The sequence below is a fragment of the Daucus carota genome, chromosome 7 (genome assembly GCF_001625215.2).
Source record: "Daucus carota subsp. sativus chromosome 7, DH1 v3.0, whole genome shotgun sequence".
In the NCBI taxonomy this organism is placed as follows: Eukaryota; Viridiplantae; Streptophyta; class Magnoliopsida; order Apiales; family Apiaceae; genus Daucus; species Daucus carota.
In genome coordinates this window covers 14,426,571-14,453,537 of record NC_030387.2, presented here as the reverse complement: position 1 = coordinate 14,453,537, position 26,967 = coordinate 14,426,571, and the positions used below count along the sequence as shown (strand labels likewise).

Here is a 26,967-nt window from a genome sequence, read left to right as displayed (position 1 = left end):
GATGTAGTAGACAAGCAAGACAACTGGCAGCCACTGATTTAGCAGACATCAGAAAAAGGGAGAGGTTCCTCCAGTCTTCTTTTTATGTATGTATCTACCAGACTACCACTCTCCATTTTGGCATATTTCAGTATTTCACTACTGTAATCCTTGATTTTAACTGTTGCCTTATAATGCAGATTAATATTGGTTGTACCAGTATCATGTTCATCAGTTCCTGTAATATATACATAAAATCTAGGAATCGGTGATTTAACTGATTAATCACCCAATTAATTGTTACAAGGTACTCTGCTTAATCATTCAGATTAATCACTAATGACTTCACCGATTAATTACGATTTATGCTTTTTTGCAGCGCTCCATAAAAGTAACAATTGACTAATTGAGTGATTATTATTTAACATGGGAACCAATATATAATAAAGGTCTAACACATGCAAGAACAGTGCCTAGTTTTCTAGAAAGAATGGAATTTGAGTGGTATGAAAGAGCAATAATTCAAGATGGGAAAATCTGAAAAAGAACAAGACAAAACACTCACATGCAATGAACAAATAGAAGGCCAAATTTCATTTATTAGTACTAGTTGGTCTTTTTCAATTTCTTTTTTTACCTTTTCACAACTATTCATTCTTATACTTCTTCCTCTTTGTTTAACTCTGTAATAACAAAAAAAATACATTCTGCCATTTCTGTTTCAATATCAATCTCTGCTCATTTCATATCCCCACAAATCAAATCTCCACCATCAATACATATCCCCATTTCAATCTCATTCTTTCCCCCCTCTATGGATAAATAAGAAAATGAAGGAAAGAATCCACCTCAAAATTGAACATCATGTTCTGCCAAAATCATCCCTCATTTATCAATAATCTGCACACAAAAAATAAAAAAAAATAAACACCGCCACCAAGAAATAAATTATACATAGGTAAATATTATTTCTTATACACTTACCATCATGTTTCTTCAATAAACTCCTAGCAAATAGCATACATATAATTAGAAATCCCACTCCTGCTGCCCCTCCTAATATAATTGCCACTGTCTTCCCTGTATCTTGCTGTCTATCTACATTAATCATAAGAAAAACACCCCCATTGATTTTTTAACTAGTTCTGAAATCTCGAAAACCAACTTAGTATATAACAAATAAGTAAGATTACCTGATGAAGAGGAAGAAGGATTGTATAGAGATGAAGATGAGGATGAAGAAGGTGATGACATTTTAGGTACCCCATTTGGATAATAAGCATAAGTAATAAAGCACATATGAAGATAGATTTGTCCAGAACTAGAGCTGCCGCATTCAACTTGAGCTCTCTGAACTGCAGTTTTCACACAACTAGCACAATCTGAGCTCCCTAAATCTCCTTGACATTGGCCTAAAACAAACATGGACTCATAACTAGTTGTATAAAATCCATTCCCACTAGTGACTCCACTTTCCAATGTCGAAAAAGCTGTATCCCTCCTCTCTTCAAATCCACTCCCACCCACATTGGTTCTTCCACAAGTCTTGTACAAGAGTTCAAGCCCAGATATCTGAGCAAATCCAGCAACTTGGTACATCATGTAACACCCTAAAAGCTGGATTCTTGCAGCAACAGGCTTGCCACAAAGCTTGTCAGTGAGGATAGGGAGCCTACTGACACAGTTATAACAGTCCACATTTGATAAATCTCCTCTGCACTGGAAGAGACCAGTGATGGTTGTTTGAGAGCTTCCTGTTGTGGTTTTAAAGAATCTTGTTTTTGAAGATTGTGAAACAAGGGTTCCAAACAGTGTTGAAATGGCTTGGGAGTAAATCCCAGTTGGATCTGATAGAGATTGTTTTGCACAGCCTTTGTATACCAATGTGTTGTAATCTGGTGCAGATTTGGCTTCTGCTAAAAGTTCAAGATTTGCAAAGATTACCAAGAAAAGAGAGAAGATGTGGAAGGGTGTTGTGGGTAAGCCCATTTTGTGCAACTTAGATTATTTTTTGTTTCAAGATTTTCAAATCATGGTTTGATTATGATGGGTGTTGAGGAGTATTTGGACTAAAATATTTGTAAAGAATGGAGGGCTGTGTTGCTTTTCTTGATTCTCTTTACTCAAAAAGGTTCCTTGGTTTTGGCCCTCTCTTGTGTTTGGGATTTACTTTGCATTTGGATGTGCTGGGAGGGTAGGCTTCTAAATAAAAATACTGCTGTACTAATAGATGTGCAGTGTTAAAATAATACTACATGCTTTTGGGGAATGATGAACTATTGATTGTATTAAAAAATTTATACTGCTTCATTGAAGAGAATGAGAACAAAATGTTGGTTGAGGACTTGAGGTAAACACTGCTGCTAGTTTGACCTGGTTTTAGTAAATTGTTCAATATTTAATTCAATGTTGGTGGTTGAAAAAAATATGAAATTGAAATCAGTTAATCTATTGATACAAATTTATCAGAAAATTGCCTGAGACTTTTTAAATAAATCGGTGATTTTCAGTCAAATCGTAGTATAAATAATAAATTGTTAAGATATTTTATTTTAGAAAAAGGAAAATAGATTTTTTTGCCATTCAACTTATTGTGTTTTTAGAAATTTATCACCTAACAATTTTTTTTTTCTTTTACTCACTAATATTATGTTTGAATTTTTTTTTGGCCACCAACTTAGGTTCGGATTTGATTACTAACATTATGATAATTTTTTTGTCACTAAAATTATTGCATTTTTAGAAACTAACCATTCAACTATAATTTTTTTATTTTACTCACTATTGTTAAACTCAATTTTTATTTGTCACTGAAGTTAGGTTCGGATTTGATTATTAGCATTACATTTTTATGTGTAGCATTATTAAAATATGGTGGTAGTCTCTAGTATTTTGATGATTTGTAATATGTCCGTATCTTTATATATATATATATATATATATAGGCTCATGATCAAATACAAACCAATCTTAAAATAAAAACTAAAAACCTTTCCTTTTATACAACCCAACAACTCCACCTTATCTCTTCCATCAAACCCACTTCGTCTCTCTCCTCTTCCTCCACCCCTGCTACCACATCTCTGCCGACACTTCCACCCATGTCACTGTTTCCAATTCACCATCATCATCACCACTTCTGCCAGACTGTCACGCCTGCCACCTGCTATTGATATACTTACAGAAATCGTAGCTATTCTGGTGTACGAGTTAGTGATATTAGCTGTATATTTTAGTGATATTCGCTTTAGAAATTAGTGATATTCGCTATAGAAATTAGTGATATTCGTTAAAATCTCCAGAACTTGATGCAAACCTCTAGATCTGTTCTTGTTTGTTGATTCTAGTGATGATGGCGGTGGTGGAGATGGAAGCGGTGAACATGGAGTGGGCGGGGGCATGGAGGATGCGGGAGTGGGGTTGAGATGCCGGAGGTGGAAGTGGAGGTCGAGGTGGAGGTATGGCAGAAGTAAGGAATGAGATAGCGCGCGGAGGTGAAGGTGGTGGTGGTGGTGGCGGCAGAGGTCGAGATGAAGGTGGTGGAAGAGGTGAAAGTTGGGTGGAAGTTGGTGGTGGAGGCGGACTGAGGTTTGGATGACGTGAATGGGGCCGCAGGCGGCGACAATCGTGGAGAGAGCGGCGGACATGGAGTTGCCGGAAGTGGAGGTGGAGCTGGGGAAGATGGAGGTGGAGTTAGAGAAGATGGAGGTGGAGGTGGGGTTGTTTAAAATTTTAGTGATATTGTATTCAGAATTTAGTGATATTGCAGCTGAGTTTTTAGTTTGTAGAATAAGATGGTTTGTAGTGGAGTAAGACTCAATATATATATATATATATATATAGACACACACACAGTACTTTTTATCTCTCCAAGTTCGTTTACTTTGGATAAAAGAATTTTACACGCATTTTATACCTTTTAAAAGATGTAGTTTCATAAATAATTTGATTTTTTTTTCTTCCTAACAAAAATTCAGCGTTTGAATTTTTACACACAAAAAAAAAATCACGAAAATAAGTTATGAAATTATGTTTTATAGGAGTCTTAAAATATGTGCTAAGCTATAGAAAAAACTATAAACTAATGAGAGGGAGGAAGGGAGTGATAATAACATAAAATGATGTATTATATAGTACAATCATCGAAAATTAAGTTTTCTTCTCCCTATTTATTTATCTTGAAAATTGTAATAAGATAAAGTTATTAAAATTTATGAAGATTAATTTAAGAGAATCTTAGAATGAGCTAGTCGATTGAAACTTTAATAGCGAAAGATGATGTATCATATCACTTAATTACACCTTATCCTATAAGGAAAGTGAATTGTTTGAAGTCATTGATTTCATATTCATAATTTATTGAATTTTTAGAATTATAATTACGATTTTTCCTGATTTTAATTTTTCATCGGCTCATTTTATATTATTATTGCTAAATATAAGGATATAAATATACGACACATCATCAAAATATTACATACTTTCACTATTTATAAATAATGCTACAAAAAATTATCATAAGTCTAGTAATCAAATTCGAATCTAAGTTGGTGGCTAAAAAAAATCCAAACCTAACATTAGTGAGTAAAAAGAAAAAAAAATTAGTTGGGTGGTAAGTTTTTAAAAACACAATAAATGAAAATTAAATGAAAATTTTTCTCTTTAGAAAATTAAATGAAAATTTTTCGAGAAACGAGAGATCTTACAGCTATGATTCGTAACGAAAAAAGAAAGGAAAAAATCCAAAAAAAAAATAAAAATGTAAGAGATTCTATTACTGGACATGTGCCGTATACGCAAGTTGCGATTTACATTGTTAAGTCGACTGAGGCTTTACATTGTGTAGGTCTATACTTTGCGGTTAGCCCGGTGGGGATGGTGTGCTCAGTGCTGTCCGAGATGGAGGTGGTCATCTTCGAGTTAGGAGTACTAGAATGCAAGGAAGCATTATCCTGAATAAAGAAGGGTGATGTTAGCAAAAGCATTATCCTGATATTTTCGGATCCAATTTTTGTTTCAAAATATCCATATCCGCGGAAAAGAAAACTCTCATTCCACGGAAAGCAAAACTTCTATTTCACGGATATTTATAACGGATACTTTTAAAAAAATTGAATCTGAATCCGTACAATGTGTTAAATAATCTTTACTGACACACGGTTGTCAAGAAATAGGACCCCATACAGTGTGTTAAATAACCCTTACTGACACGCGGTTGTCAAGAAACAGGATCCGACAAAAAATTGTAATTACCACACACTGTAATCAACTTTAATTCATATAAAGAATTGTAATTACCACACACTGTAATCAACTTCAATTCTTATAAAAATATTGTATTAATAATTTAAAAATAGAATATAACAGTATTATTGTTCAAATATTTTATTTTATTTAAAAATAATTCAAAATTTCTATTTTCGGATCCGGTTACACTGTTTTACTCGCCATACACATTTTTAGCTTACAAATTACATAGAAAATCAGGGTGAAATTTAGCGACAAAAGAAAAAAAAAAGGTGGAAGAAAGTAGAATCCGGTGGCTTGACCTCTTTGTTCTTGAATCAATTTTATTTGTTTTGGAAATTTGAATCTTGTTTATATATCTATCTGGGTTTGCGATTTCGATTGAATCTGATCTTAAAGCCGTGATCTTTGTTGGTGGAGGGTTACCCATGTACTCGTTTAAAGACAAAGTATCTGACAAGCTCTCTCATCTCCTCTCATCCTCCTCTTCTTCTTCAACACCCCTTGAGCCCCAGGTACTTCTATATTCATGTCTTATACTTGATGTACTTTGATTCAATGTTGCCTCATTTTCATGTTCTTTTAGCTTGCTTTTTGTCTTGATCATTTGTGAGGTGTGAATTTATTTACCTAATGCTTGGAGTTGATATGAGATCTGGCAATTTTGGGTATTATTATCTGTGCTTTGGTTGGTGTTTGATTCCTGCTTGTAGATTTCATAATTTCAGCTAGGCTTGGGGCAATACTTATGCATAGAATGTTGGCGTGTGGGTTGATTATGCATTGCTGAATTCGAGTTGGATATTTTAAATTATATGAAGTTTTGCTCTGGTATAAACCTTAGTTTATATAGTGTGAAAGTGCAACAAAATTCTTTTGTTATCTTGTAAAAAATGTTTAAATTGAGTTCACATGAAATGGTTTAGATAAAGTACTTAGGTAATATAACACATTTAAACATAAGTTCGATAGAACAAATTAAAGATGAAAATAATGCAAAACATTAGTGGAGTTCTCAATTCCACAGCCTTGTTACGAGCTGTGCAGGAGTTTACAAGGTACCAAAGCAACATTGTTTTGCTATGCTTGTGCAGCTAAGTCTCTGTTGTGCCACCTATATATAGTCCTAACCTTAACACTCCACCTGGACATAGCAACTTGTAATCAGTGTTGTAGAGGCAGTTCCAGGTCTGTTTTAACTGAAAACTGATCCATTTCATTTTTTATATCAAAGCCTGAAATTTGTATCAAGGCAAGCAACGCTTTATAAGTATATACATGCCATAAATTGGCATTATACCGTTATGCGGAAGTTTAGCAAATTGGTTTGTGGGAAGTGAGTTGGGATTTGTATTTATTTGTTGAGGTCTTAGTGAACCATCACCATCGCCGATGCCAGCACAGAATCCGGTGCCAGCCTAGACATTGTACTTCATGAAGAGAGATAATAATGGTAGATTTGGAACTCAGGGCTCGGAACCCAAAGGCGCACTCTTTCGGCGCCTCAGACCACTTCATGACTTAGCTCTGCTTTTTCTAGGTCCCCTAATCACCTCGCGCGTTCTTAAACTAATATATTGACAAATTTTGTAGTCCATTACACCTGATCCTCTTAGGATTCTAGGTTGAGTTTAGATTTGACCGTTCTAGAGCCAGTGAAATATTAATTTTACCTCTAGGTTTATGTGTGGTTTGTCGCAATGGTTTTATCCAAACTAGTTAACAAGATATCCTTTTATTTCATTTTTCTTGATATTTAGTAAATTAGATAATTAGATGTTGATATTGATATATATATTTCTATGGCATGGCATGATAAATTTTGTACTGCAACTTTTCACTTGTGTAGGCTACACATAATAAAAAGGAGGGAAAGTCCTTGTCTTCTATATTTTCTTCTATTCTTCCTTCAACAAGTTTAAATGGTTTCCGATCGAACAAGCAGCACCATGACATTAAGCCAATTCAATCGCAACCTGTTCGATGGAAAAGTAAAAAATTTTCACCAGAAAAAATACCATCTGAAAAATATGAGGAATGTGAATATAAGTTTGAGAATGAGCGAACTCTAACTGGACAGTACAACGAAAAGGGGAAGGGATCTGTGATGGGCCAAGCACTCAACGAAGAATACTTTGTTACTCCAGCAGGTAATGAGGATCAAAGCTCCAGAAGGAGCACTAGTGATTCTGATACTTTTGAGGATGCTACTGATCAACGCTTTTCTGAGAAGTCCATGCCCAAACTCACTCAGGAGTCCCTTTTCCTCTCTGTTAATTTATATGATTTTTTCCAGTCAGCCCTTCCAAATATAGTCAAAGGTTGTGAATGGGTCTTATTGTACAGGTAAAATTGGTTTGAAGTTGTTTGATATTATAAAGTTATTGGAGTTGCTTCTTTAAAAAAAAAAATTGTTTTACATATGAACTTGATTTAGTTTTATTACTTTACATGAAGGGCAGCACGGCAAAAGATGGTATATCACTTCGCACACTGATACGCAAGAGTGCTGATATTCCTGGTCCATGTTTGCTAGTATGCTCACTTCTACTCCATTCACTGGATGATTACTTCCCTGTTTCATTAAATTTTCTGTCTGTCCTGTTAATTGTATGAGTATACTGTGTTTTACAAATAGATCACTGGAGATAGGCAAGGAGCTGTATTTGGTGGGCTGCTCGAGGGCCCCCTAAGACCTACTGCCAAAAGAAAGTATCAAGTAAGCTGGTTTTGAAAAAGTAAAGTGACTATTGGACATAAGTATTATCAGTATCATTTGTATTTTCCTCTTATATTAGTACTGCAATTCAAAACAATGTTAAACTAACTCCTCATTAAATGATTGACAGGGGACAAATCAGACCTTTGTATTCACGACTATATATGGGGAGCCAAGATTATTCAGGCCTACTGGTAAGTTCCTAGCAAATTCACTTCCTGTTCCTATGTAATTTTTGTTTGTGTTGATACTATTATACGTAAAGCATTAAGCTGTAATAAATAGTGAAAACCCCGTTGCAATTTCGTAGAAACTTCTATTGCCCTTCATTGAATGTTCGTATACTTCTCTGATTTTGCTGAAGATAAAATGGCAGTGGAATTTTGATGGTTAGTTTTGGATAGTTATGGTGAAAAGCAAGATGGCTGCCACTTCGCTTGATGTGAGGGTGAGGGAAAATAAGTGAAAACATAAATAATAAAAAATGTAGAGGCAAACAAGATATTTTAGAGTTTGTACCTTCAGGTCACATAGGGGCTGCATAAGCTAACTTCCATTCAGAAAGTCTTGTAAGGTTTCTAGGTGTACTCCCTGTCATAATAATATATACTAAGACAGGTTTTCTTTAAGTGAAATATATTTGCTGTGGTAATATTGTACAGCGGGGTAGAATAGGGACAGTTATCTAAGATCTTATCGAATTAAAAATTAAGATGAAGTATGTGATAATATTCTTGAATATATTGCTTGAATTTATGTCCCTACTCGTGTCAATCTAAGCATGATGCCTGAGATCTTGCTTTCGAAGATGCCAATGCCCCTTTTTGTTTATGTATCTCTACAATTGTGTGTGCTTACATATACAGACATACATGTATCATGTGTGTGTGTGTGTACACTCGTACTGACATACATTTACATCTATTTATAATAATCATAGACAGAGTTGGTAGTTTTACTATGCTAATAGTGTGCTAACCTATGTATGTAGGTGCCAACCGATATTTCTACTTGTGTTTGAATGACTTGTTGGCACTTGGAGGGGGCGGAGAATTTGCTTTACGGCTTGATGGTGATCTGTAAGTTTCTCTCCCCAGCAGCAATTAGTGTATCTATTTCATTCACTCTTATGGTCTTGGTAGTTTTAAATTTGTTCTTTTGAATAGGTTGTCTGGAACTAGTGGACCTTGTGACACGTTTGGAAACCAATGCTTGGCTCATAATCAAGAATTTGAACTAAAGAATGTTGAGGTGGGCCTTCAAGCAAATATTATAGCTAGTTTTGGTTTTGATATTACTTGATGAAGAATGAAGATAGATAAAGCAAAGATATAAGCAAGGAAAAGCTATAAAGGAACAAAATTTCTCTAAAATGATGGGTTAGGCTTTTACATATATTACCAAACTGATTTTTTTTTGCTAGATGAAAATATTGTGTACATATATAGAGCCTACATATAGAAGGGATTTTGTCAATAGAATTTTTTTTTTTATTTAATTATGGTTCAGGTGATCAAGAATTGCAAATGTCCAAGATGAATGGGGTGAAGCTCATGTTTATGACATGATTTTATTTTATTTTTATTTTTTTTTTTTTTTTTTGGGGGGGGGGGGGGGGGGGGGGGGCAATAATCTTAATGCTTCTTACAGTTGAAAGATGTTAATGATTTATGTTAGTGATAACTATATTTGAGCTCAAGCTTCTCTGCACAATTATCTTCCTTTAGTCACATTGCATCCCCCAGACTGTAGTGACCTGACCTTGAGAAAAAGAATAAATCTAAATCGGTGGATATGTTGGCTTATTAGAAGAGGTAAATAAGCTATGTCAACTAGCTCAAGTACCGAGTAGAATTTTAGGCACGTTGATAATTTGTGCTACATAACTTGTAACTTTATTTTAGTTTTTAATTGTTTGAAAGGTTACACAACTTGTATCTGATATCATATCCTGTTACTCCTTTTCCTCCGTTTGCAGCTATGGGGTTTTACACATACTTCTCAGTACACAAACTAGAATGAAAGGATGCAAATTGGAAGTAAAGGATGTGGCAACTTGCAAGTTGCAGCATCGCAATTATAGATTCTTTTGTGCTATCTTCTGGTATGGGGACTCTGTTACCGTCCCTAGGATGAATCGATTAGCATAGTTGCAACTTATATCAACATAGCTTTTCATTTGTGTTGATAAATATTTAGCTTTACACTAAAAAGTAGAAAATTCATGAAGCTTTTCAATTAATTGTTTTGAAAGAATATGCCTGGGAACTACTACTGCTATTCATATTATTTGTCGTGAAGACAAAATATGCGGCTATCGTTTGTGACCTGATACAATATTTGAGACAGTTGTACTCGAAGGTCCCAAATTAGTACTATTTTCATTTACAAACTAGTAGAACAAAGCCATGTTACACGGCAAACTTCAAACCATAAGTATAATTTTAGATTGACAATTGCAACTTAAAATGCCAAAAAATAGTTAAGAATATTATAATATTGATGATAAAAGAATTGAAATGAGTACCTGTCCGGCTCCTCCACTAAAATGTTAAAGACTACATTACAGGAGATTTGGCCTCGATGAGGAAGAAATTGCAGGTCTCGTTGGAGCTAAAGTTTTCATATTTTCAGTTCTTGTTTCCTTGCAAAGTTAAATATAACTCACAAGCAGAACAATAATCTTAATGCGTATTACAGTAAAAAGATATTAATGATTAACTGATGATTATGTCTAAAACTACTTATAAATGATAAATTATATATAAATTTGAATAATCAAAGATATTATTTATGATTTTTAGATTAAAAAATTATGACTCGAACTCCAATATTCTATATTTTGTGTACTCCATGCAACTTGACCTGGTTCAATACTTCAATGATTAAATGCATGGAATTCAAAGTATTTTGACATACAGGGATCATGCCCTGTAGTTAAATATCAGGATATTAATATTGAGTACAATAAGATTTCACCCGATTAATAGATTTCATGCAATCAATTAGAATGAGATTCTAGTATCTTGATATTTTACTTGATTAATAAGAACGTGATTCTAGTATACTGTAATTTCACGTAATACAGTCTCATTACATCGTCAAGAACCTAATAAAATTTCGCGATACAACCGTACAACTTTTCATTCATAGTTCCATGCCCATTGGGTATTTAATCTTTTCTGTCATCTTAATCACTACCAAAGAGGTGACTTGGTAATCTGATGGTAAACTTATGAGAAATATTCTAAATATAGTTTTGTTTTTCCTCGAATAAATAAATGCAATATAATAAAATTTTGGAATGTCCAGCAGAAGATAGTCTATATATGGTAAATATCACATTTTACAATATCTAAAAATCAACTTCAATAAATATCTAGAGATTTAAAGCTTAATTGTTTGGAAGCAGATGTTCTGCATATCAACTCTCCAACTTGCTAAGTATAATGGATATGGATGGAGCAGCATTAGATAATGCAGGATTTGCTACAAAAGTCAGAACTAATGCAGGACTTGCTACAAAAGACTGATCATAGGCGTGAAAGTTAATGCATTCTTTTATGATTCTGTCTCACCCTCTTCCCCTGGCAATCCAAAAATCCTGAGGTTTCTATCCATTGACCCAACTGCTATATATTTTGCATCTGGACCGAATTTCACAGAAGAAACTTTGCCTGAAAATGCAATGTCAGTGTGATTTTTCTCGACTTTCAGACAAAAATTTCTCAGATGATTTACAAATCCATAATGTAATTCATACACCACGCAAACTGAGAGAGGTAGTACCTGTGCCAGACATATCAGGTAATGTTTTAATACAATTCCATTCAGACTTCACATTGGCAACTTGGTAAACTCTGCAGCAATGTGACGATAATATAATCAATACAACAATGAAGACAACTCAAAAGGTAATGAGAATCAATATAATTATGCATGTGATTTCTGCAAGTAACATTGACCTTGTAGTTTAGACTCTGTTAGAACCATTAAATTTCGAAGTCTAGCTTTTTGAAGCGTCTAAAAAGATGCCTTAATAATAACCAAACCAAGAAGATGTATTGAATATGGACTAACCTGATATCCGAGCCTCCAATTGCAAGGTAGCTTCCACTGTGGTCAAAGTCCACTAAGAACAGTAACAAATGAAGCATTAGGGACTACAGTCTACACAGACACTGAGAGAAGAGAGTGCTTCTTCTCCCTCTTCTATTTACTATAGTAATAGTACGAAATCAGACACTCCCTTGACAGAACGAGAACAGTACTACAATTCCCTTTATGCAAGATGAGAGAAAGCAAAAAAAATTAAGGCTGGAGTATTGTAAAACTTCGACAACCACGTATGGCTTATTATGTCAGATGATGGACACATTATGTTCTGTGGGTCAAAAAATCAAATAGAGGTCCAATGGTAGACTCTCTCCGGGCAGCTCAAAGAGAAAATAATTACAATATAAGATGAAATTAAGAGACTTAATAACCATAGAGTTAATTGCAATTCTAAACATAGTGCCACTTGGATCTCACACCCCAGATTTAGAATGCTCTTTAGTTGAGGTGTTTAACAAGTTAAAAATTATCCAGAATTTATATTAAAGTCAAATGGAAAAACTTCCACCATATCAAAATATGAAACTCCAATAATCATACAATTCCAGTCAATTTAATTGCTTGAGATGGTATGTAACGTAGCCAAATCGCCAATACATACCTGATTGTGTCGGTGTATCTTCATCATATGGTGAAAATGTTCTAAAATTCTTCAGTTTACGCAGATCCCACAGCTTCACACCATCTTGAGCCGCAGTCTACAAATTCAGGGAAAAACTTTGAGAGGCTATGGCATGTTTCTTCAGCTACATATTTGCACATATCTCTGTTAGAAAGAAAAACATACAGCTAAGAAGTAACCATTTTCCGAAAAAGATATGGCATTTACAGCCCCAATGTGACCATCAAATCTCGCAACATTAGCCTGCAAACAAACATGTATACAAGATTTACACAAGACAATAAATCTACAACACAAATGAGTTTATAACTTGGTTCCGCATCATACTTGGCTTTTTACATCCCAAATCTTAACAACAGCCCCAGAGGTGCCTGTTCCAAGGATGAGACCATCAGGATGGAAGGCGGCAGATGTATAACCATCGGAGCTTGTAGTATCAGATACCTACATAATCAGATCAGAAGTTATGAAATATAATTAGCATTGGTCACTCCTAGCGAAGCCTGAACATATGGATGCAAGAACTGATGTATTGGAGTTTGTCTATCTCAATATGGTGTGACAGGGAGCGAAAGAGACCTGGGCTAGACAAGAACCGGAAGTGATATCATAAAAGCACCATGTGCTGTCAAGAGAGGCTGTCACAAAGTAGTTGTTAGTGGCATGGACGGTGACAGCTTGCACCTGTCACACAAGTTGATCATTTTTCTTAGACCCATAATTATATGGTAGGGATGACATTAATTAGAATGTTAGATACTCAAAGAGCTTCCAGATAAGAACAGAAAGAGTATACAAATAAATATGACTACCACCTGAATTTTACATGACCATACATAAGCAGATACTAAATTTACAGGGGTTAAATTGTATGCGACCAACACGCAGTCTTTCAGAATAACAAGGCAAGGTATGATCAGTATTACCACTAATAAATACACATAAAGAGTATAATCATGTTGAAACCAATATCGTCAGCTTCAATAGAGAAGGTGGGAGGGGTGGGGAATATATATATATATATATATATATATATATATATATATATATATATAGAGAGAGAGAGAGAGAGAGAGAGAGAGAGAGTAAAGTTCTATGGAGACCACTTTTATTGGAGACCGTGGAGACCACTTATGTTCTGCAAGTGAAATATTGCATAAAAACATTGCAAAACGTATAGTTTTGCACATCATGTTGTACAAAATCATTATTTCACTTTAAAATCTTGAATATCATATAAGTTTCGCATGTAGAACATTACAAAATGTTATATTCTACGAAATATATTTAGTTTGCAGGACATTGTTCAACTTGCAGAACATACATTATATACATATGAAACATAGATGATCTTCAACAATTTTAATGAATACATGATATTTGTTGAACATACTTCACAAAATTATGTATTTTATAGTGTTTTGATTGCAGAACATAAGTGGTCTCCACGGTCTCCAATAAAAGTGGTCTCCATAGAACTTTACTCATATACATACATACATACATACATATATATATATATATATATATATATATATAGGGTTGCACTCTACACAGAACAATTTAAAAAAAGAACAACACAGAACACTATCATAACACTTTTTCTTTCACAAAAAATGATTTGTTATGATTATAATTACATAGTTAAGCACTAACTAAACTTAATATATGAAATTTAACATCCATATCTATCCAAATTATTAATATGAACTATTATAGAATCCAGAACATAATCCAAAACAGAATCCTTACATGATTAATATCACATAGAATCATGTTATTTTTAATCCATAATTGTTGTTAAACATGCTACATACTATTATTATTCATATTAAATGGTTAATTAGCTTAAAGTTAGAATTTAATTCAAGTTTTAGATGAGATTCTATGTTCGATTCCACAGTGTTCTTCTTTGTTCTTCTTTTAAGGATGTTCTGTTTTGAGCAATGCCCTATATATGTATATGTATGTGTATATATATATATATATATATATATATATATATATATATGTATATGTATATGTATATGTATATGTATATGTATATGTATATGTATATGTATATGTATATGTATATGTATCAGTTTTTGCATAGAAACATAATCAAGTAGTGTCTTCTTTCCAGAGGGATACAGGACAGAGCAACTCGAAGTTTGGTTTCGTGCAATGCCCTCGCAGCAGTAAGAGTGGTGGAGGTGAGGACAACGAAGGTGAGGCCGGAGGTGGTGATGGCGGTGGAGGTTGCAGTGGAAGTGGGGCGGATTTGGTGTTAATAAAAGTAATGAAGGTGGATATGGAGGTGGTGGTTATGGAGGTGGAGTTGATGATGGCGGTGGAGGTGGGGACGTGGGGTTGGTAAAGATGGAGGTGGTTATATGAATTAGTGGTATTTGCTTTGCGATTTAGTGAAATTTCAGCTTGGTTTTTAATTTGTAGATTAAGAGGGGTTTGTAATAGAATAAGACTCTATCTCTCTTATATATATAGGGGGAAGAGTCTTATTCTACTACAAACTCCCTTATTCTACAAACTAAAAACCCAGATGAAATATCACTAATTTCAAAAGCGAATATCACTAATTTCTCCACCTCTGCCACCGCCGCCTTACATTTTACAACCTCAGTTCGGTGACCCCCACCACTGTCCTCCGCAACCCCACCTCTTTCAACCCGCCATCAACACTCAAAACCTTTGCCACCGTCATTTATACACTAATCACACCCCCACCAAACACCGATTGCAGCCCAATTTTAATCTTCCAGATTCCCGCCGCCTGTGCTCACTACCACCAACCGAGACTCGGGCACTCCGCTACAATCAATCCCCCCTCTACCTCCTTCCTTCCATCTCCAGCAACCTTCATCTCCTACAGTCACCATAAACACAACCACCTTGCCAGACTCCTTTGACAATTCCGTTCATTATACACACCCACCTCCAGGGATTGGCATTCATCCCGCCCCGCTCGACCCTGATCTGATCCCGCTCCGTTCAGAGATTTGGGGAATTTTTCGGGGAAAGGGGAGTTTTATAAAGAATTCGGGGATCGGGGCGGGGTTGGGGATTCGTGTCTCCCCGCCCCGATCCCCGAATTATTTATAAAACTTTCTCCGATCCCCGACCCCAATTGTGTGTGTGTGTATTTATTTATTTATTATTTTTATACTAAATAAATTATTAAAAATAGGTACCTTTTAAAATATTATTATAATTAAGAAATAATCTTATTTTTATTGAACGATTATTATTATATTGTAATATAACATATTTTTATAATTTTAAAATTGTTGTTTATTTATATTATAAATCAATTTTAATAAGATTTGATGTTAAAAATATGAGATAATATCATTTTATTAATATATTACGAGTTATTATAAAGTTATAATTTTTTATTAAAAAAAAAAAACCCCGAATCCTTGTGGGGATCTTCGTTCCCTGTTTGGGGGCGAGGGAGGGGATCAATATTGAATTCAGGAATCAGGGGCGGAGATAGCACTCCCCAATTCCGAAGTGCCCCCATGCCCATCCCTACCCACCTCTCAATTCACACCTTTGTTGTTAATTGATTTCCGCTGCCACCATCGTAAAACCAATCAAAACCCCCAACAAACACACATAAGCAAGCAAAACAACAATTTTCACCAAATTCTGGAGGTTTTCACCAATTTTTGCAACACAAATCACTATTTTCTAAAATGAATATCACTAAATTATACTGGTTTTTAGTTATTATTCAAGGTTGGTTTGTATTTAATCACTACCCTATACACACACACACATATATATACATATATATTATATTCATGCATTTGCATAATATATAGTTGGTTTATGAGGACTATCAGCCTATCACTAAAAAATTTAACTGTGTATAGGACATTGGTAGTACAAGACGGTGCCTCTAGGTGTCAGGAACTGACTAGCAAATATAATAACGGCAGTTTAGTCCATTTACACACAACTGAAGTATTGTCCATAAGAGTAAGGAATAGTGTCTATAAATAGCTCATAACATTACTGTTTTCATTATGTCAAATATCAGAAAATGGAACTTGTCCCTCCCTCTCTCTACTCTGCTTCTCATCTTAACTCTTGTAATTCACTGTTATCTTTACATTTCTGCCAGTATAATCACAGAACCACAAAAACATATAAAAAGATGAACATAAAATTACAAATCCTGACACTAAGGTTTTATTCTGAAGAGTTTTCGCCCATAGACATGTAAAATGTGATTATCTAAGCTAAGGCGCCTCAACAGACTTATGCTCCTTATAATCCTCCACTATAACTATACATCTTGAACGGAGTTGTAACGGCACTCGACTAACCACCCAGTCAAGGGAAAAAGTTCGACTGAAGAGCTGGACTTGCTGATTGTTAACTTACAATTATTGATTTCTCGGCTATTTAAAAGCTACTCCATGACTAGTCGATTAGTCACCCAGGCGGAGCTCTGTCGACTCTACTTGAATTACCGCCATGACAACCTTGATCTTGAATCCCTCAGTATATACTATTAATACTTGGTACTCGATATGATGAGATATAAATTTGAGAAAACTCTTGGCACAAACATTCAAACAACCATAAATGATTTCAGAAGGGTACGCATCTTAGGGTCACAACAAATCAGATGCAACAAATCTGGTGTTCATTTCATATTAAAAAAACTAAGAGAACATTCCTATACTAAATGCCACATTCATCTTTAAAAAATTTAAGAAGTTTTTGATGAAGACTACTTCCCATAACTAGTTTATAAGGTATGCAACTAATTTCAGCTAATTACATAACTTGAAGTAATTCTATAACAAGACGACCATTTATGAGAATATATTTGTCCTCACCTCGGCAGTGTGATCCTTTAAGATGTGTCGACAATCGTAATTTCCACTCTCTGACCCTTGCCATACACGTACCGTCTGCAAATGCCAAAACCAAGTAATGCAAGTACCCAGGAGAAAATGATCGCAGTGCTATGTGCAGTCAAAAAGATAATTAAGTATGCCAACCTTATCAGCTGAGCCAGTAACTACAAGTTCACCATCAGCTACAAACCTTACACTTGTCACCTAGTACAATAAAGAAAGGGGAAGAATAACGCCAGCTGAAAATCTTATACTGTAGGAATAATTTAGTTTATACAAAAATATTACCTTTTTCGAGTGACCACTGAGTGTAGATAGAATCTCCCCTGAAGTTCTATTAAACACTACGGCATTTGTATCAACCCCACCAGTAGCAATAATATCCTAATAAAAAAATTACGTAAATGCTTTAATGTAAATTATAATTTATAGTTTGTTTATGTAAAAGCAATATCACAATAAACTATAAGTTCCAGCAATGTTTGTGATACTATATAAATGCCTTAGTGTAATTACTGCTTGTTTACTCCAGTTGAAACACAAAAAGAGAAAACAGGACAAACTTAACTAATTACTGCTTGTTTAATAACAAAATAGTACAGAAGGTTTTGTGAAAAACAGATCTATGAACTTGATTCCTATTCTTTATGAAGTATGAACATATAATTGGTCAATTTTTTTTGGCCCAATGCTTGACAGATCAATATTACTTTTATATACAACAAACAGGTATGATACTATGATTCAATCCAAAGGATTTTTAATTTTTCATCATTACAAATTTCATACTATAACTTAATTTTATCTCATGGCTGATTCATTAGCCAGTAAAATCGCTATGGCAAATAGATCTAATATATACGGCATAATATATTTCCTATTAAATTGACGTACACACTGTAACATAATGATGGTCAACAGTGTGCAATGTGCCGGTGTCCAACTTCAGTTGCTTTTTGATGCAATTACATAGTAATTAAAACTGTATGTACAGAACTTGCATCAAGCAATGTCCATGAACAGAACAGCTTTCCGTCAAAAATGCAAGAACAATTAGAAGAAAATAAAATTCCTTTACTAATGTTACAAAAAATAATATAGAAAAAAAAAAAAAAAGAACAAACTAGCATATACTGTGGTGTAGCAGTCAAATACTCATATTTCTTGATTGACTGCTCAAGTGTCTAGATACACAGATTGATGGAAACCTAAACTTTGAAAAAATCAGCGCATGTAGTTTGTGATAGAGAATTGCATTGTACCCCTCACCTTGGAATTATGAATGTCCACAGATAATATCCCAGGTTTGTTAGTTCTGTGAAGAGGATAACTATGAAGTTGGGTGTATCGCTCCACAGCATCAACCAGAGCCAATGATGAAGATATCTACAGAATAGCAGCCATTGATGAAAATCAAACAAACAAGTTTCTTCAGTGAATGAGAATAACTAGCAAAAATGAAACTAGTAAACAATAACAATTCCGCAACAATACAAATGCCCCCTTTCGATAATATATCTTGAGGACTCAAATTCAATATTCTCATGGGCGGATATAATACCTGCCGCCTTTTCCGTTGCTGTGAAAGTGCTGCATTGCAATCAGTTAACTCTTCAATAATTTTGGAAGAGATTCCTGGTCTTAATTTCTTCCCATCAGGGCCCAATTCATCATCCTCAGCAGCTATATAGAAATAGCAGTTCAAAAATCAAATGTTGTACATTTAAATAAACAAGACAAAACACAAACCCTGAAAGAAAACAAGAAAAAAGGTGGATAACTTTATATTATATATATATATATACAAAAACACAAGCACATGTGCGTGTGTGTGTGAATAACCTCTTTTTCCATTGCTTAAAGCAGAACCATTTTCAGGGATTGCAGTAGACATGGACATGGGTATCTGTCTTTCTGCCTGTGCTAATAATGACCTTGCTTCATCTCTTTCTTTCTTCAGTCTAGCAATTACACGACAGGCGGCATCATGCTGCCAACATCGAGAAACCCCATTCAATTTTATTGTCAATAACTTATGGAAATTTATTAAAACAATCAGCAAGTAAACATATTAAAATACCTGGTAAAGAGCATGGCTAAGCTCCTCCCTTGCTGTATGCAGTTGCTTCTCCAATGCGAAGTTTGATAACATCAGGCCATCCCATTCCTAGGATTGAATTTAAAAAAAAAAAAAAAAACTTCAAAAACACAAATATATAAATATATGTTCCTAAAGGCACAGAATTTTTAAGTAAATTTGATAACATAAGAGTCCATTAGAGCAAGTCCAATGCTATTATAGCTGTAGCTATTGCTATAATATGAAATCAAAAAGTAAATTTTGATGCTAATATAACTTTCATGCTCCAATGCATGATTTTAAAATAGAACCAAAGAGATGTAAAATATGAACACAAGTACAAAAAGTTAAATCAAAATTGTTTTTATATTCATTTCCCTCCAAATTCCCACTTGCATTGCTCATGTGGCAATTATAGCTACATCTATACTTGGTTCTATATTTAGAACCAAGTATAGCATTTTTCTATTTTAGCATCTCACATAACATTGCATTGGAGTGCTAAATTCTATAAGTGATGCTTTATTATAGAAATAGCACCTCATATTAAATTGCATTGGACTTGCTCTTAGAACATTACAAAGAAGACAAAAGTAATATATAGTTTCAACTGTCAACAACATTGGCTCATAGAGGAATAACAGACATAACAGGATTGCCAGTTCACCCAGAATGTTATTAAGGGTTAGCCGAATTGCAATTGTTATATATATAATTTGTCGAAATTACCAAAAAATTATAGATGATAATTATTAATATAGAGTTGCATATAAAAATATGTTATTCTCAGGTTTTTAATAGGTCCACTTCTATATACTAGTACTTAAAGTTGGTCATCACTGATATTTTACTACATAAAGTATTGTATTATTCATGTTTTCGTGGATACTGACTAGTTGTTCAGAGCCATCGGACTCGTGGATTGCTATTATGTTTCCTTTAGGATGCTTTTTTTTCTTTTTTCTTACAACACCTTAGTATCAACCAAATAACTAAATTTAGTGCTTCTTGCAACACAGTCCTCATCAAAATAAGAACGCATGATATTACATGAATATAAATGTGTAATATGGCAACAAATGGAACTAAATATGTCAGCCAAAGTATGATACTGTAACACATTGAACTTAACAAGGATGAATTAGCTACGCAAAACTGATCAGTTGACAATTTAATTGAACAAAACATGAGAAAACTACCTCTCCCTGATATTGGAATAAAGTAAACATTCAACATTGCACTTTAATAAAAACCTACCTAATTATCTGTCTTTACAAATAAACATTTTTATCAAGAAGATCTTGAATGATTACTATTACAGCAATATATGGGAAGAACAAATTTAGCTAAGTAAACATTTAGGTGGAACACAGTGATAACAAAAGCATTCTGGATGAAATCAATAGCCTAATAACCTACACATGAAAATAGAAGTTAAAAGTGAAGTAATATCGACTTGAAAAACAGATTCAAGACCAGAAAAAATATGCATGTTGGGAAATACAGTCAACTTGCCATATGAATTTCAAGCAAGTTTAGCTAAAAGTTGATTTCAAGCCAATTTAACTAAAAGTTTTATACAAATTAAACCTGGCTGCACCTTATCACACTGAAGAAACACACAAACATTACTCATGATTAATGTTTCTATTGTATTAGGTTCTCAACTGTTTTCCATAATAAAGAAATTAAACACTTGATTTGCGCAGCAAAGGTATTCTACCGTTTATGAAACTATCTTTAACAAAAAAGAAGTTGCACACTGAGAAGCAAGAATCAGAGGCACTTACAATCTGGAACATCCCCAGCATCCCAGGAATGCTTGCAGCCTGTACTGGTCTTGGCTTTACAATCTGCGTTATTGCATGTAATTAAACTCAAAACTGAAGGCAAACATCATAGATGCATACGATCAATGACTTGAAAGCATCCACAGGAGCGCGCGCGCACGTGCATATAAATATATACAAACCTTGGAAACTTTGATGGGTACAAGGTCTTCCATTACTAGAGGCTCCCCGGTAACAGGACATTTTCCATAATCCTATCAATATCAGAAAATGTAAGAGTTCACAATCCTATTAAACAGACATTCAATTTGTAACACTATCATTGAACTCCCTCTTTAGTAGATAAAAAGGCTACAAGTAAACAGAATAACAAATTCAATTTTCCGTATAAGCAAACATACAAGCTAGGATAAACAGTTACATTTCACACAAAAAGGGACAATCTCCGTGATCCCTTCAACTGTCCGGAATTCCCTTCAAATTGTTAACTATTCTCTGAAATCCCACTCAAATGCAAGTTACACACACACAGGGGCCACGTACCCCTGTGTGTGTGTGTGTGTGTTTAACCGTAATCCGTAAACAATTCATAACGTTGTACACAGTTTATTATAAAGAATCAATTACAGTAACCTCATTGCTAATATAAATCAGTTTCTAACTTATTTTGAGGAATTTATTTTGAGGAATATAAATTAAATTATAAACAATTAGAGTAATAAGCGTCACGATATTACAACAATCAAGGAAACAGAGAAGTTAACAATAAACAAGTTAACACAATTAAAATATACTAGCTTACAGCCTGTGGAAAGCCCCGGTTATTTTTAAATGGCTTATATTTCCGGTAAACTTAAATTATTTTTTAATAAAATATAATGTAATTGTCATGATTTTACATATATTTATATATTTAGAATTGATATTGTAAAAAGTTAAAATTTCATATGTTGATGATGGAAACAAAGACATTTGCATAAATTTCTTTTAATATTATATCTACGATTCACGTCAATCTGAGTTAAAAATTTTAACGAATATGATTAGAAGGGGTAGCCAAAAATGAGGGTAATATACCAAACTACAAATTATACATACATTCGCTTATTATAATTTATGGGGCGTTTGGATGGTAAGAAGGAATGAAACTTGAGAACAAGCGGTATGAGAACGGATATCATAAGAGGTGTGGATGAATGATATACCCATGAAGTGGAACTGAGGTTCCTGTTCGATACAACAAAATTGCTAATCCAGTCATCAATACATGGGTTTGAGGTTCCCATCTCGGGCTCATTAACCATGAAGCAAATGCCCCCTTAGTATAGATAAGATTATAATACATGATAAAGAAAATGTAGGTCATATATAAACCCTAAAATCAAATAAAAATGGGAAGAGAACTCACTAAAACGTGGCGCTCGATTAATTTCCTCTCATAGAGAAGTCCGGACTTCTTTGAAACTACTGGTTCAACCGGGACTTCACCGGAGACTGAGAGATTGTAAAGAGCAATAGAAACAGAGATCAGCTAAACTTACATACAGAGATGCGACCATTTGTAAGTGAGCGTGTGTTTGTGTGTGTGTGAGAGAGAGAGAGACAGAGAGAGAGGGAGAGGGAGAGGGAGAGGGAGAGAGAGACAGAGAGAGAGGGAGAGGGAGAGCGAGAGAGAGAGAGACAGAGAGAGAGAGAGACTTACTAGAGCAATTCATGGCGATTGGGAGAGAGGCTCTAGCTAGGGCTTAAAAGAAGGAATTTGGATGTAGCAGCAGCGGAGCAGAGATAGATAGATGTATAGATACACAGCTTTGAGAGTGAAGGGGGAGCCAAAACCCAAACAGAGAGACTTGGGAGACTTTTTAATTCGTTAAATGTTAACTAACCGGTTCATGTTCGACAGGGGTCGGATCACCCGATTTCATTGTTCGGGTCACCCTTAGTTTTATATTACTAATTACTACTCCCTCCGTCCCATTTTATGTGACCCTTATTCCTTTTTGGGACGTCCCAAAAAGAATGAACCTACCATACTTACTATTTTTGAACACTACTTTTCCCTATTACACCCACTACTTTCTTTCACTATCTCCATTCTATAATAATATAAACACTATTACACCCACTATCTTCCTCCACTATCTCAAATCTATTATTAAATATTGGTAGGTCCCACCACTTTACCTACTTTTCAACTAAACTTACTACATTTTTCTTAATCTCCGTGAAAGTCAAACTAGCCCACTCTTTTTGGGACGGAGGGAGTAATATTTAAGGGCATACTTAACTGAAATTTTAATATTTTATATATAATCTTTGTTTCAAAAAAAAGTTATATAATTTATAAATTTTAATAGATAATATGTGATTTTGATTTTATGCAAATTTTAGATAAAATATCATAAAATTTGATGCACACAGTGATTTAAAGATTTAGCCATAATGTTTTAAAATCGCATAGATTATGCTTAGATTTTAAAAAACGTAATATATATTGGACAAACCCACAAAATTCATCATTTCATGAAATCCAAAAAAATAATCACAATTTGAATACCATCATATTTTAAAAGATTTTAAATAATTTCACATATCATCAAATTTTTAATTATAATTTGAAATCCTAATTGAATACCACCAGATTTTGTAGTATAATTTAAATTCGTAATTGAATATCTCAAGATGTTAAAATTCCCAATTTTTTTTGTCATAAGCCTTTCACGTCAGTGAATTGTACCGAAATACAATACCGAATCGGAAGAGTTTTTTTCATACATAAAAACTTTCATCTAACCAAAGGGCATGTCAAAAAGCCCCACAAGAAATTAGATAAAAAATTATGATGCGTGAAAAAAACACTCGAAAGAAAAAAAATCCGCGGAACTAAGAAGAAATGAGAACTTTCATTCAAAAAAGTCTATCGACTAACCGAAGGTCATGCAAAGATGGCCCCGGAAATTTAGCCAATAAAACTTTAATGACTGAGAAGAAAACCCAGATAAAGGACAAAATCCGCGGAAAGGAAGAAAATAAGGTGGAGAGGAAAGAAGGAGGAAGAAAGAAAGAAACAAGCATGAAAGATTATGCTTGGCACCAAAACAAAGTCATCTAAAATGACACAATCGTTAAAATAACGACAACTAAAATCGCAATATACGATCAAGAAGCCATCAACCATGGCACTCCCTCAAAAAGAACATAAAAATTCAAACTAAAGAACATGTCCAAAACACAATTTACGATATAAAGCATTATAAATCTAGTAATAAACGAGACACAAAATTCAATTATGAAAATATAACCATTAACAAAGGACATAAGACAAATACATTTAAAAACAATAAGAACGAAGATTTTGAACTCACGCCATTGTCGTGGGGTCAATTTACACGATCCTTACCGTACCGAATATAACTATATGTAGATTCCGGAAATGGCTAAAACTGAATCGCAGTCGCTAACTCGTCATTGACCCGTCCCAATTGATTCATCTCCAAATCAAAATCTTGAAAATCGAGTAGATATAATATTAAAGTACAGATCCGTTGGGGAGTATTATTGAGAAAATAAGAACAAATCAAGATAAATTAACTAGATTCAGAGTGGTCCCAAGCTGGTACCACTCACATCATTCCTCGAATCGAGATGGAACCATCCGATAGCAAGTTCCCTGTTGAGTTTAGAAGGACCCAATTTCCAATCCAGTTGTGCTATGCTATGACGGTCAATAAAAGCCAAGGACAATCTTTAGACAAAGTTGGTTTGTACCTTCCTCGGACTGTTTTTTCTCATGGCCAACTGTACGTTGTTGTGTCTAGAGTCACACATCCTTCTGGTCTTCACATATTAATTGACGATGAAAGGGGAGGATCAACAAATGTAACTACTAATGTGGTGTACAAGGAAGTATTTTACAATCTTCCGGACACTGATGATATATAGATTACAAATCTATATCAGAGCAAAATAAATAGTATGGCAATCTCCCTGGTACAGGCGCTTGACAATAGCCATAATTGCTTTAGTTCTCAACATGTCATTCCAGTCTGTTGTCTCGACAATCTTTATTGGCTTTGTCCTCTGGCTTTTTGGTGAACTTGCTGGTGAACCTTGGCCTCAAGTATGCTGTAGTTACTGGTATTAGACTATTCATTATATCAACATTCATGTGGATTATCCTTAAAAAGTTTAAAAGTTTTTTGATTACAAGTAGTTTGTATTTTTATATTGTCTAACATTGCCTCACCAACTCAACTTATGTGAGAACTTTTTGCACATCTAAGTTAATGTTTGTTATTTTCATATTTCCTTAACTTTCATTGGATTATATTTTTAAAAATACTGTTATTTGGAATACCTCTTTTCAATAGTTATTTTATTTCATAAATTATATATTTTATAATATAAATGACATTATTTTATAATGAATATCGAATATCTTATTTCAAAGAAATACCGTACTTCTCATTCTAATTTCATACTAATAAGGAACTTTTTAAATGTCATATTTATCAAATTTTTAATTAACATTAAAAAAAATTATATATCAAGCCCGACATGTCATTTCGTGAGGCTAAAGTTATATCAATGTAAAATACGAACTAAATTTTATATGATTCGGTTCACTTAATTTATTATATATTTATTTAATGAATACCAATTTTCAATTCTTATTTTGTTTCATAAATCATCAATTTAAAATTTAAATAATTTTAATTATGTATATTCAAATTTCATTAAAAAAGAATCCATATTATAAAAAAAAGCATATTTATCATACTAATTGTGACAATGACATATTTGAGATATACTATATTTAACATATAAAAAACTACAGATAAAATATATAAAATTTTACATTTATTATTTTAAACTTAATCATAAATATTTTTGAAAGGTAACCAAGTCATTGTCATATATCACAGCATTATCATATTAATATACGTATTTTCTCTGAGGATCAAGCAGTATAACAGATTTGTTGTATGTCATATTCATATTAATCACCTTAAACTTATCATACGGATGATTAACATAGTTTGTTTGTGTAGTAATCATCCCCTTTATTTGTGGTATCTGATCGCGTTCCACTGTTACACCACGCGTGTGTGTATATATATATATATATATATAGGAACTCAGAGTATGATAGAATAACAGCTATCCATTTGCTATTCATCTCCAAATACAGAGGCAAGATAACCAGCTTTGCTCTTCTTCCTGTGAAAACATTATAGCTATTATAACTAAAGTTGTACTTTTAGCTTTCGGAAACTAATCGTGTACCATCTTTTTATACAGTTACCGAAAAAAAAATGTTTGATCAGTTGTCATCGCTGAATACTTCAAGAAGCTCTTGGAGAGTGAAGGTCCGAGTAACAAGGATGTGGCCTTCTGGATCAAACGGGAATGAAGTTGTCAGTGGATATAATCTAATTCTACTGGATGATGACGTAAGTTTGTTTTCTGACCAACACAAGTGTATTGTCTTCTTTTAAGAATGTTATAAACATGTTGTTCACCATTAGTTGTTGGCAGGA

The 26,967-nt window shown here is 33.9% G+C and overlaps 3 protein-coding genes across 3 annotated transcripts; 1 reads left to right on the top strand and 2 right to left on the bottom strand.

The window, feature by feature from the left end:
- Window positions 1–668: 668 nt before the first annotated feature.
- Window positions 669–2,228, bottom strand: LOC108196784 (plasmodesmata-located protein 2). The gene is made up of 3 exons (XM_017364220.2): window positions 1,173–2,228; window positions 964–1,077; window positions 669–879 (listed from the first exon to the last, which is right to left on the bottom strand). The coding sequence occupies exons 1-3, from the start codon at window positions 1,966–1,968 to the stop codon at window positions 872–874; spliced, it is 918 nt and encodes a 305-aa protein (XP_017219709.1). The 5' UTR covers window positions 1,969–2,228; the 3' UTR covers window positions 669–871.
- A 3,236-nt stretch (window positions 2,229–5,464) lies between these two features.
- On the top strand, window positions 5,465–10,299 carry LOC108192298 (uncharacterized). The gene is made up of 8 exons (XM_064081886.1): window positions 5,465–5,741; window positions 7,076–7,572; window positions 7,689–7,761; window positions 7,865–7,945; window positions 8,076–8,139; window positions 8,937–9,024; window positions 9,112–9,196; window positions 9,924–10,299. The coding sequence occupies exons 1-8, from the start codon at window positions 5,655–5,657 to the stop codon at window positions 9,960–9,962; spliced, it is 1,014 nt and encodes a 337-aa protein (XP_063937956.1). The 5' UTR covers window positions 5,465–5,654; the 3' UTR covers window positions 9,963–10,299.
- Window positions 10,300–11,250: 951 nt separating this feature from the next.
- LOC108196846 (pre-mRNA-processing factor 19) lies at window positions 11,251–23,344 on the bottom strand. Its single transcript, XM_017364307.2, has 18 exons — window positions 23,130–23,344; window positions 22,836–22,921; window positions 21,610–21,681; window positions 21,428–21,490; window positions 19,638–19,724; window positions 19,400–19,547; window positions 19,119–19,240; window positions 18,827–18,943; window positions 17,846–17,941; window positions 17,702–17,761; window positions 17,537–17,611; window positions 13,263–13,367; window positions 13,011–13,127; window positions 12,849–12,926; window positions 12,663–12,759; window positions 12,026–12,077; window positions 11,735–11,805; window positions 11,251–11,622 (listed from the first exon to the last, which is right to left on the bottom strand). Exons 1-18 carry the CDS (start codon window positions 23,140–23,142, stop codon window positions 11,507–11,509), a joined length of 1,575 nt encoding a protein of 524 aa, XP_017219796.1. The 5' UTR covers window positions 23,143–23,344; the 3' UTR covers window positions 11,251–11,506.
- Between the last annotated feature and the right edge of the window lie 3,623 nt (window positions 23,345–26,967).

Coding starts and splice junctions, on each gene's coding strand:
- LOC108196784 (XM_017364220.2), bottom strand. CDS start 1,968: ATGGGCTTACCCACAACACCCTTCCACATCTTCTCTCTTTTCTTGGTA. Junction 1,078..1,172: donor TCCTTCTTCCTCTTCATCAG/GTAATCTTACTT, acceptor TGATTAATGTAG/ATAGACAGCAAGATACAGGG.
- LOC108192298 (XM_064081886.1), top strand. CDS start 5,655: ATGTACTCGTTTAAAGACAAAGTATCTGACAAGCTCTCTCATCTCCTC. Junction 7,762..7,864: donor TTCCTGGTCCATGTTTGCTA/GTATGCTCACTT, acceptor TTTTACAAATAG/ATCACTGGAGATAGGCAAGG. Junction 9,025..9,111: donor TTACGGCTTGATGGTGATCT/GTAAGTTTCTCT, acceptor TCTTTTGAATAG/GTTGTCTGGAACTAGTGGAC.
- LOC108196846 (XM_017364307.2), bottom strand. Junction 19,725..21,427: donor TGCTGGGGATGTTCCAGATT/GTAAGTGCCTCT, acceptor ATTCAATCCTAG/GAATGGGATGGCCTGATGTT. Junction 19,548..19,637: donor TTAGCCATGCTCTTTACCAG/GTATTTTAATAT, acceptor CGATGTTGGCAG/CATGATGCCGCCTGTCGTGT.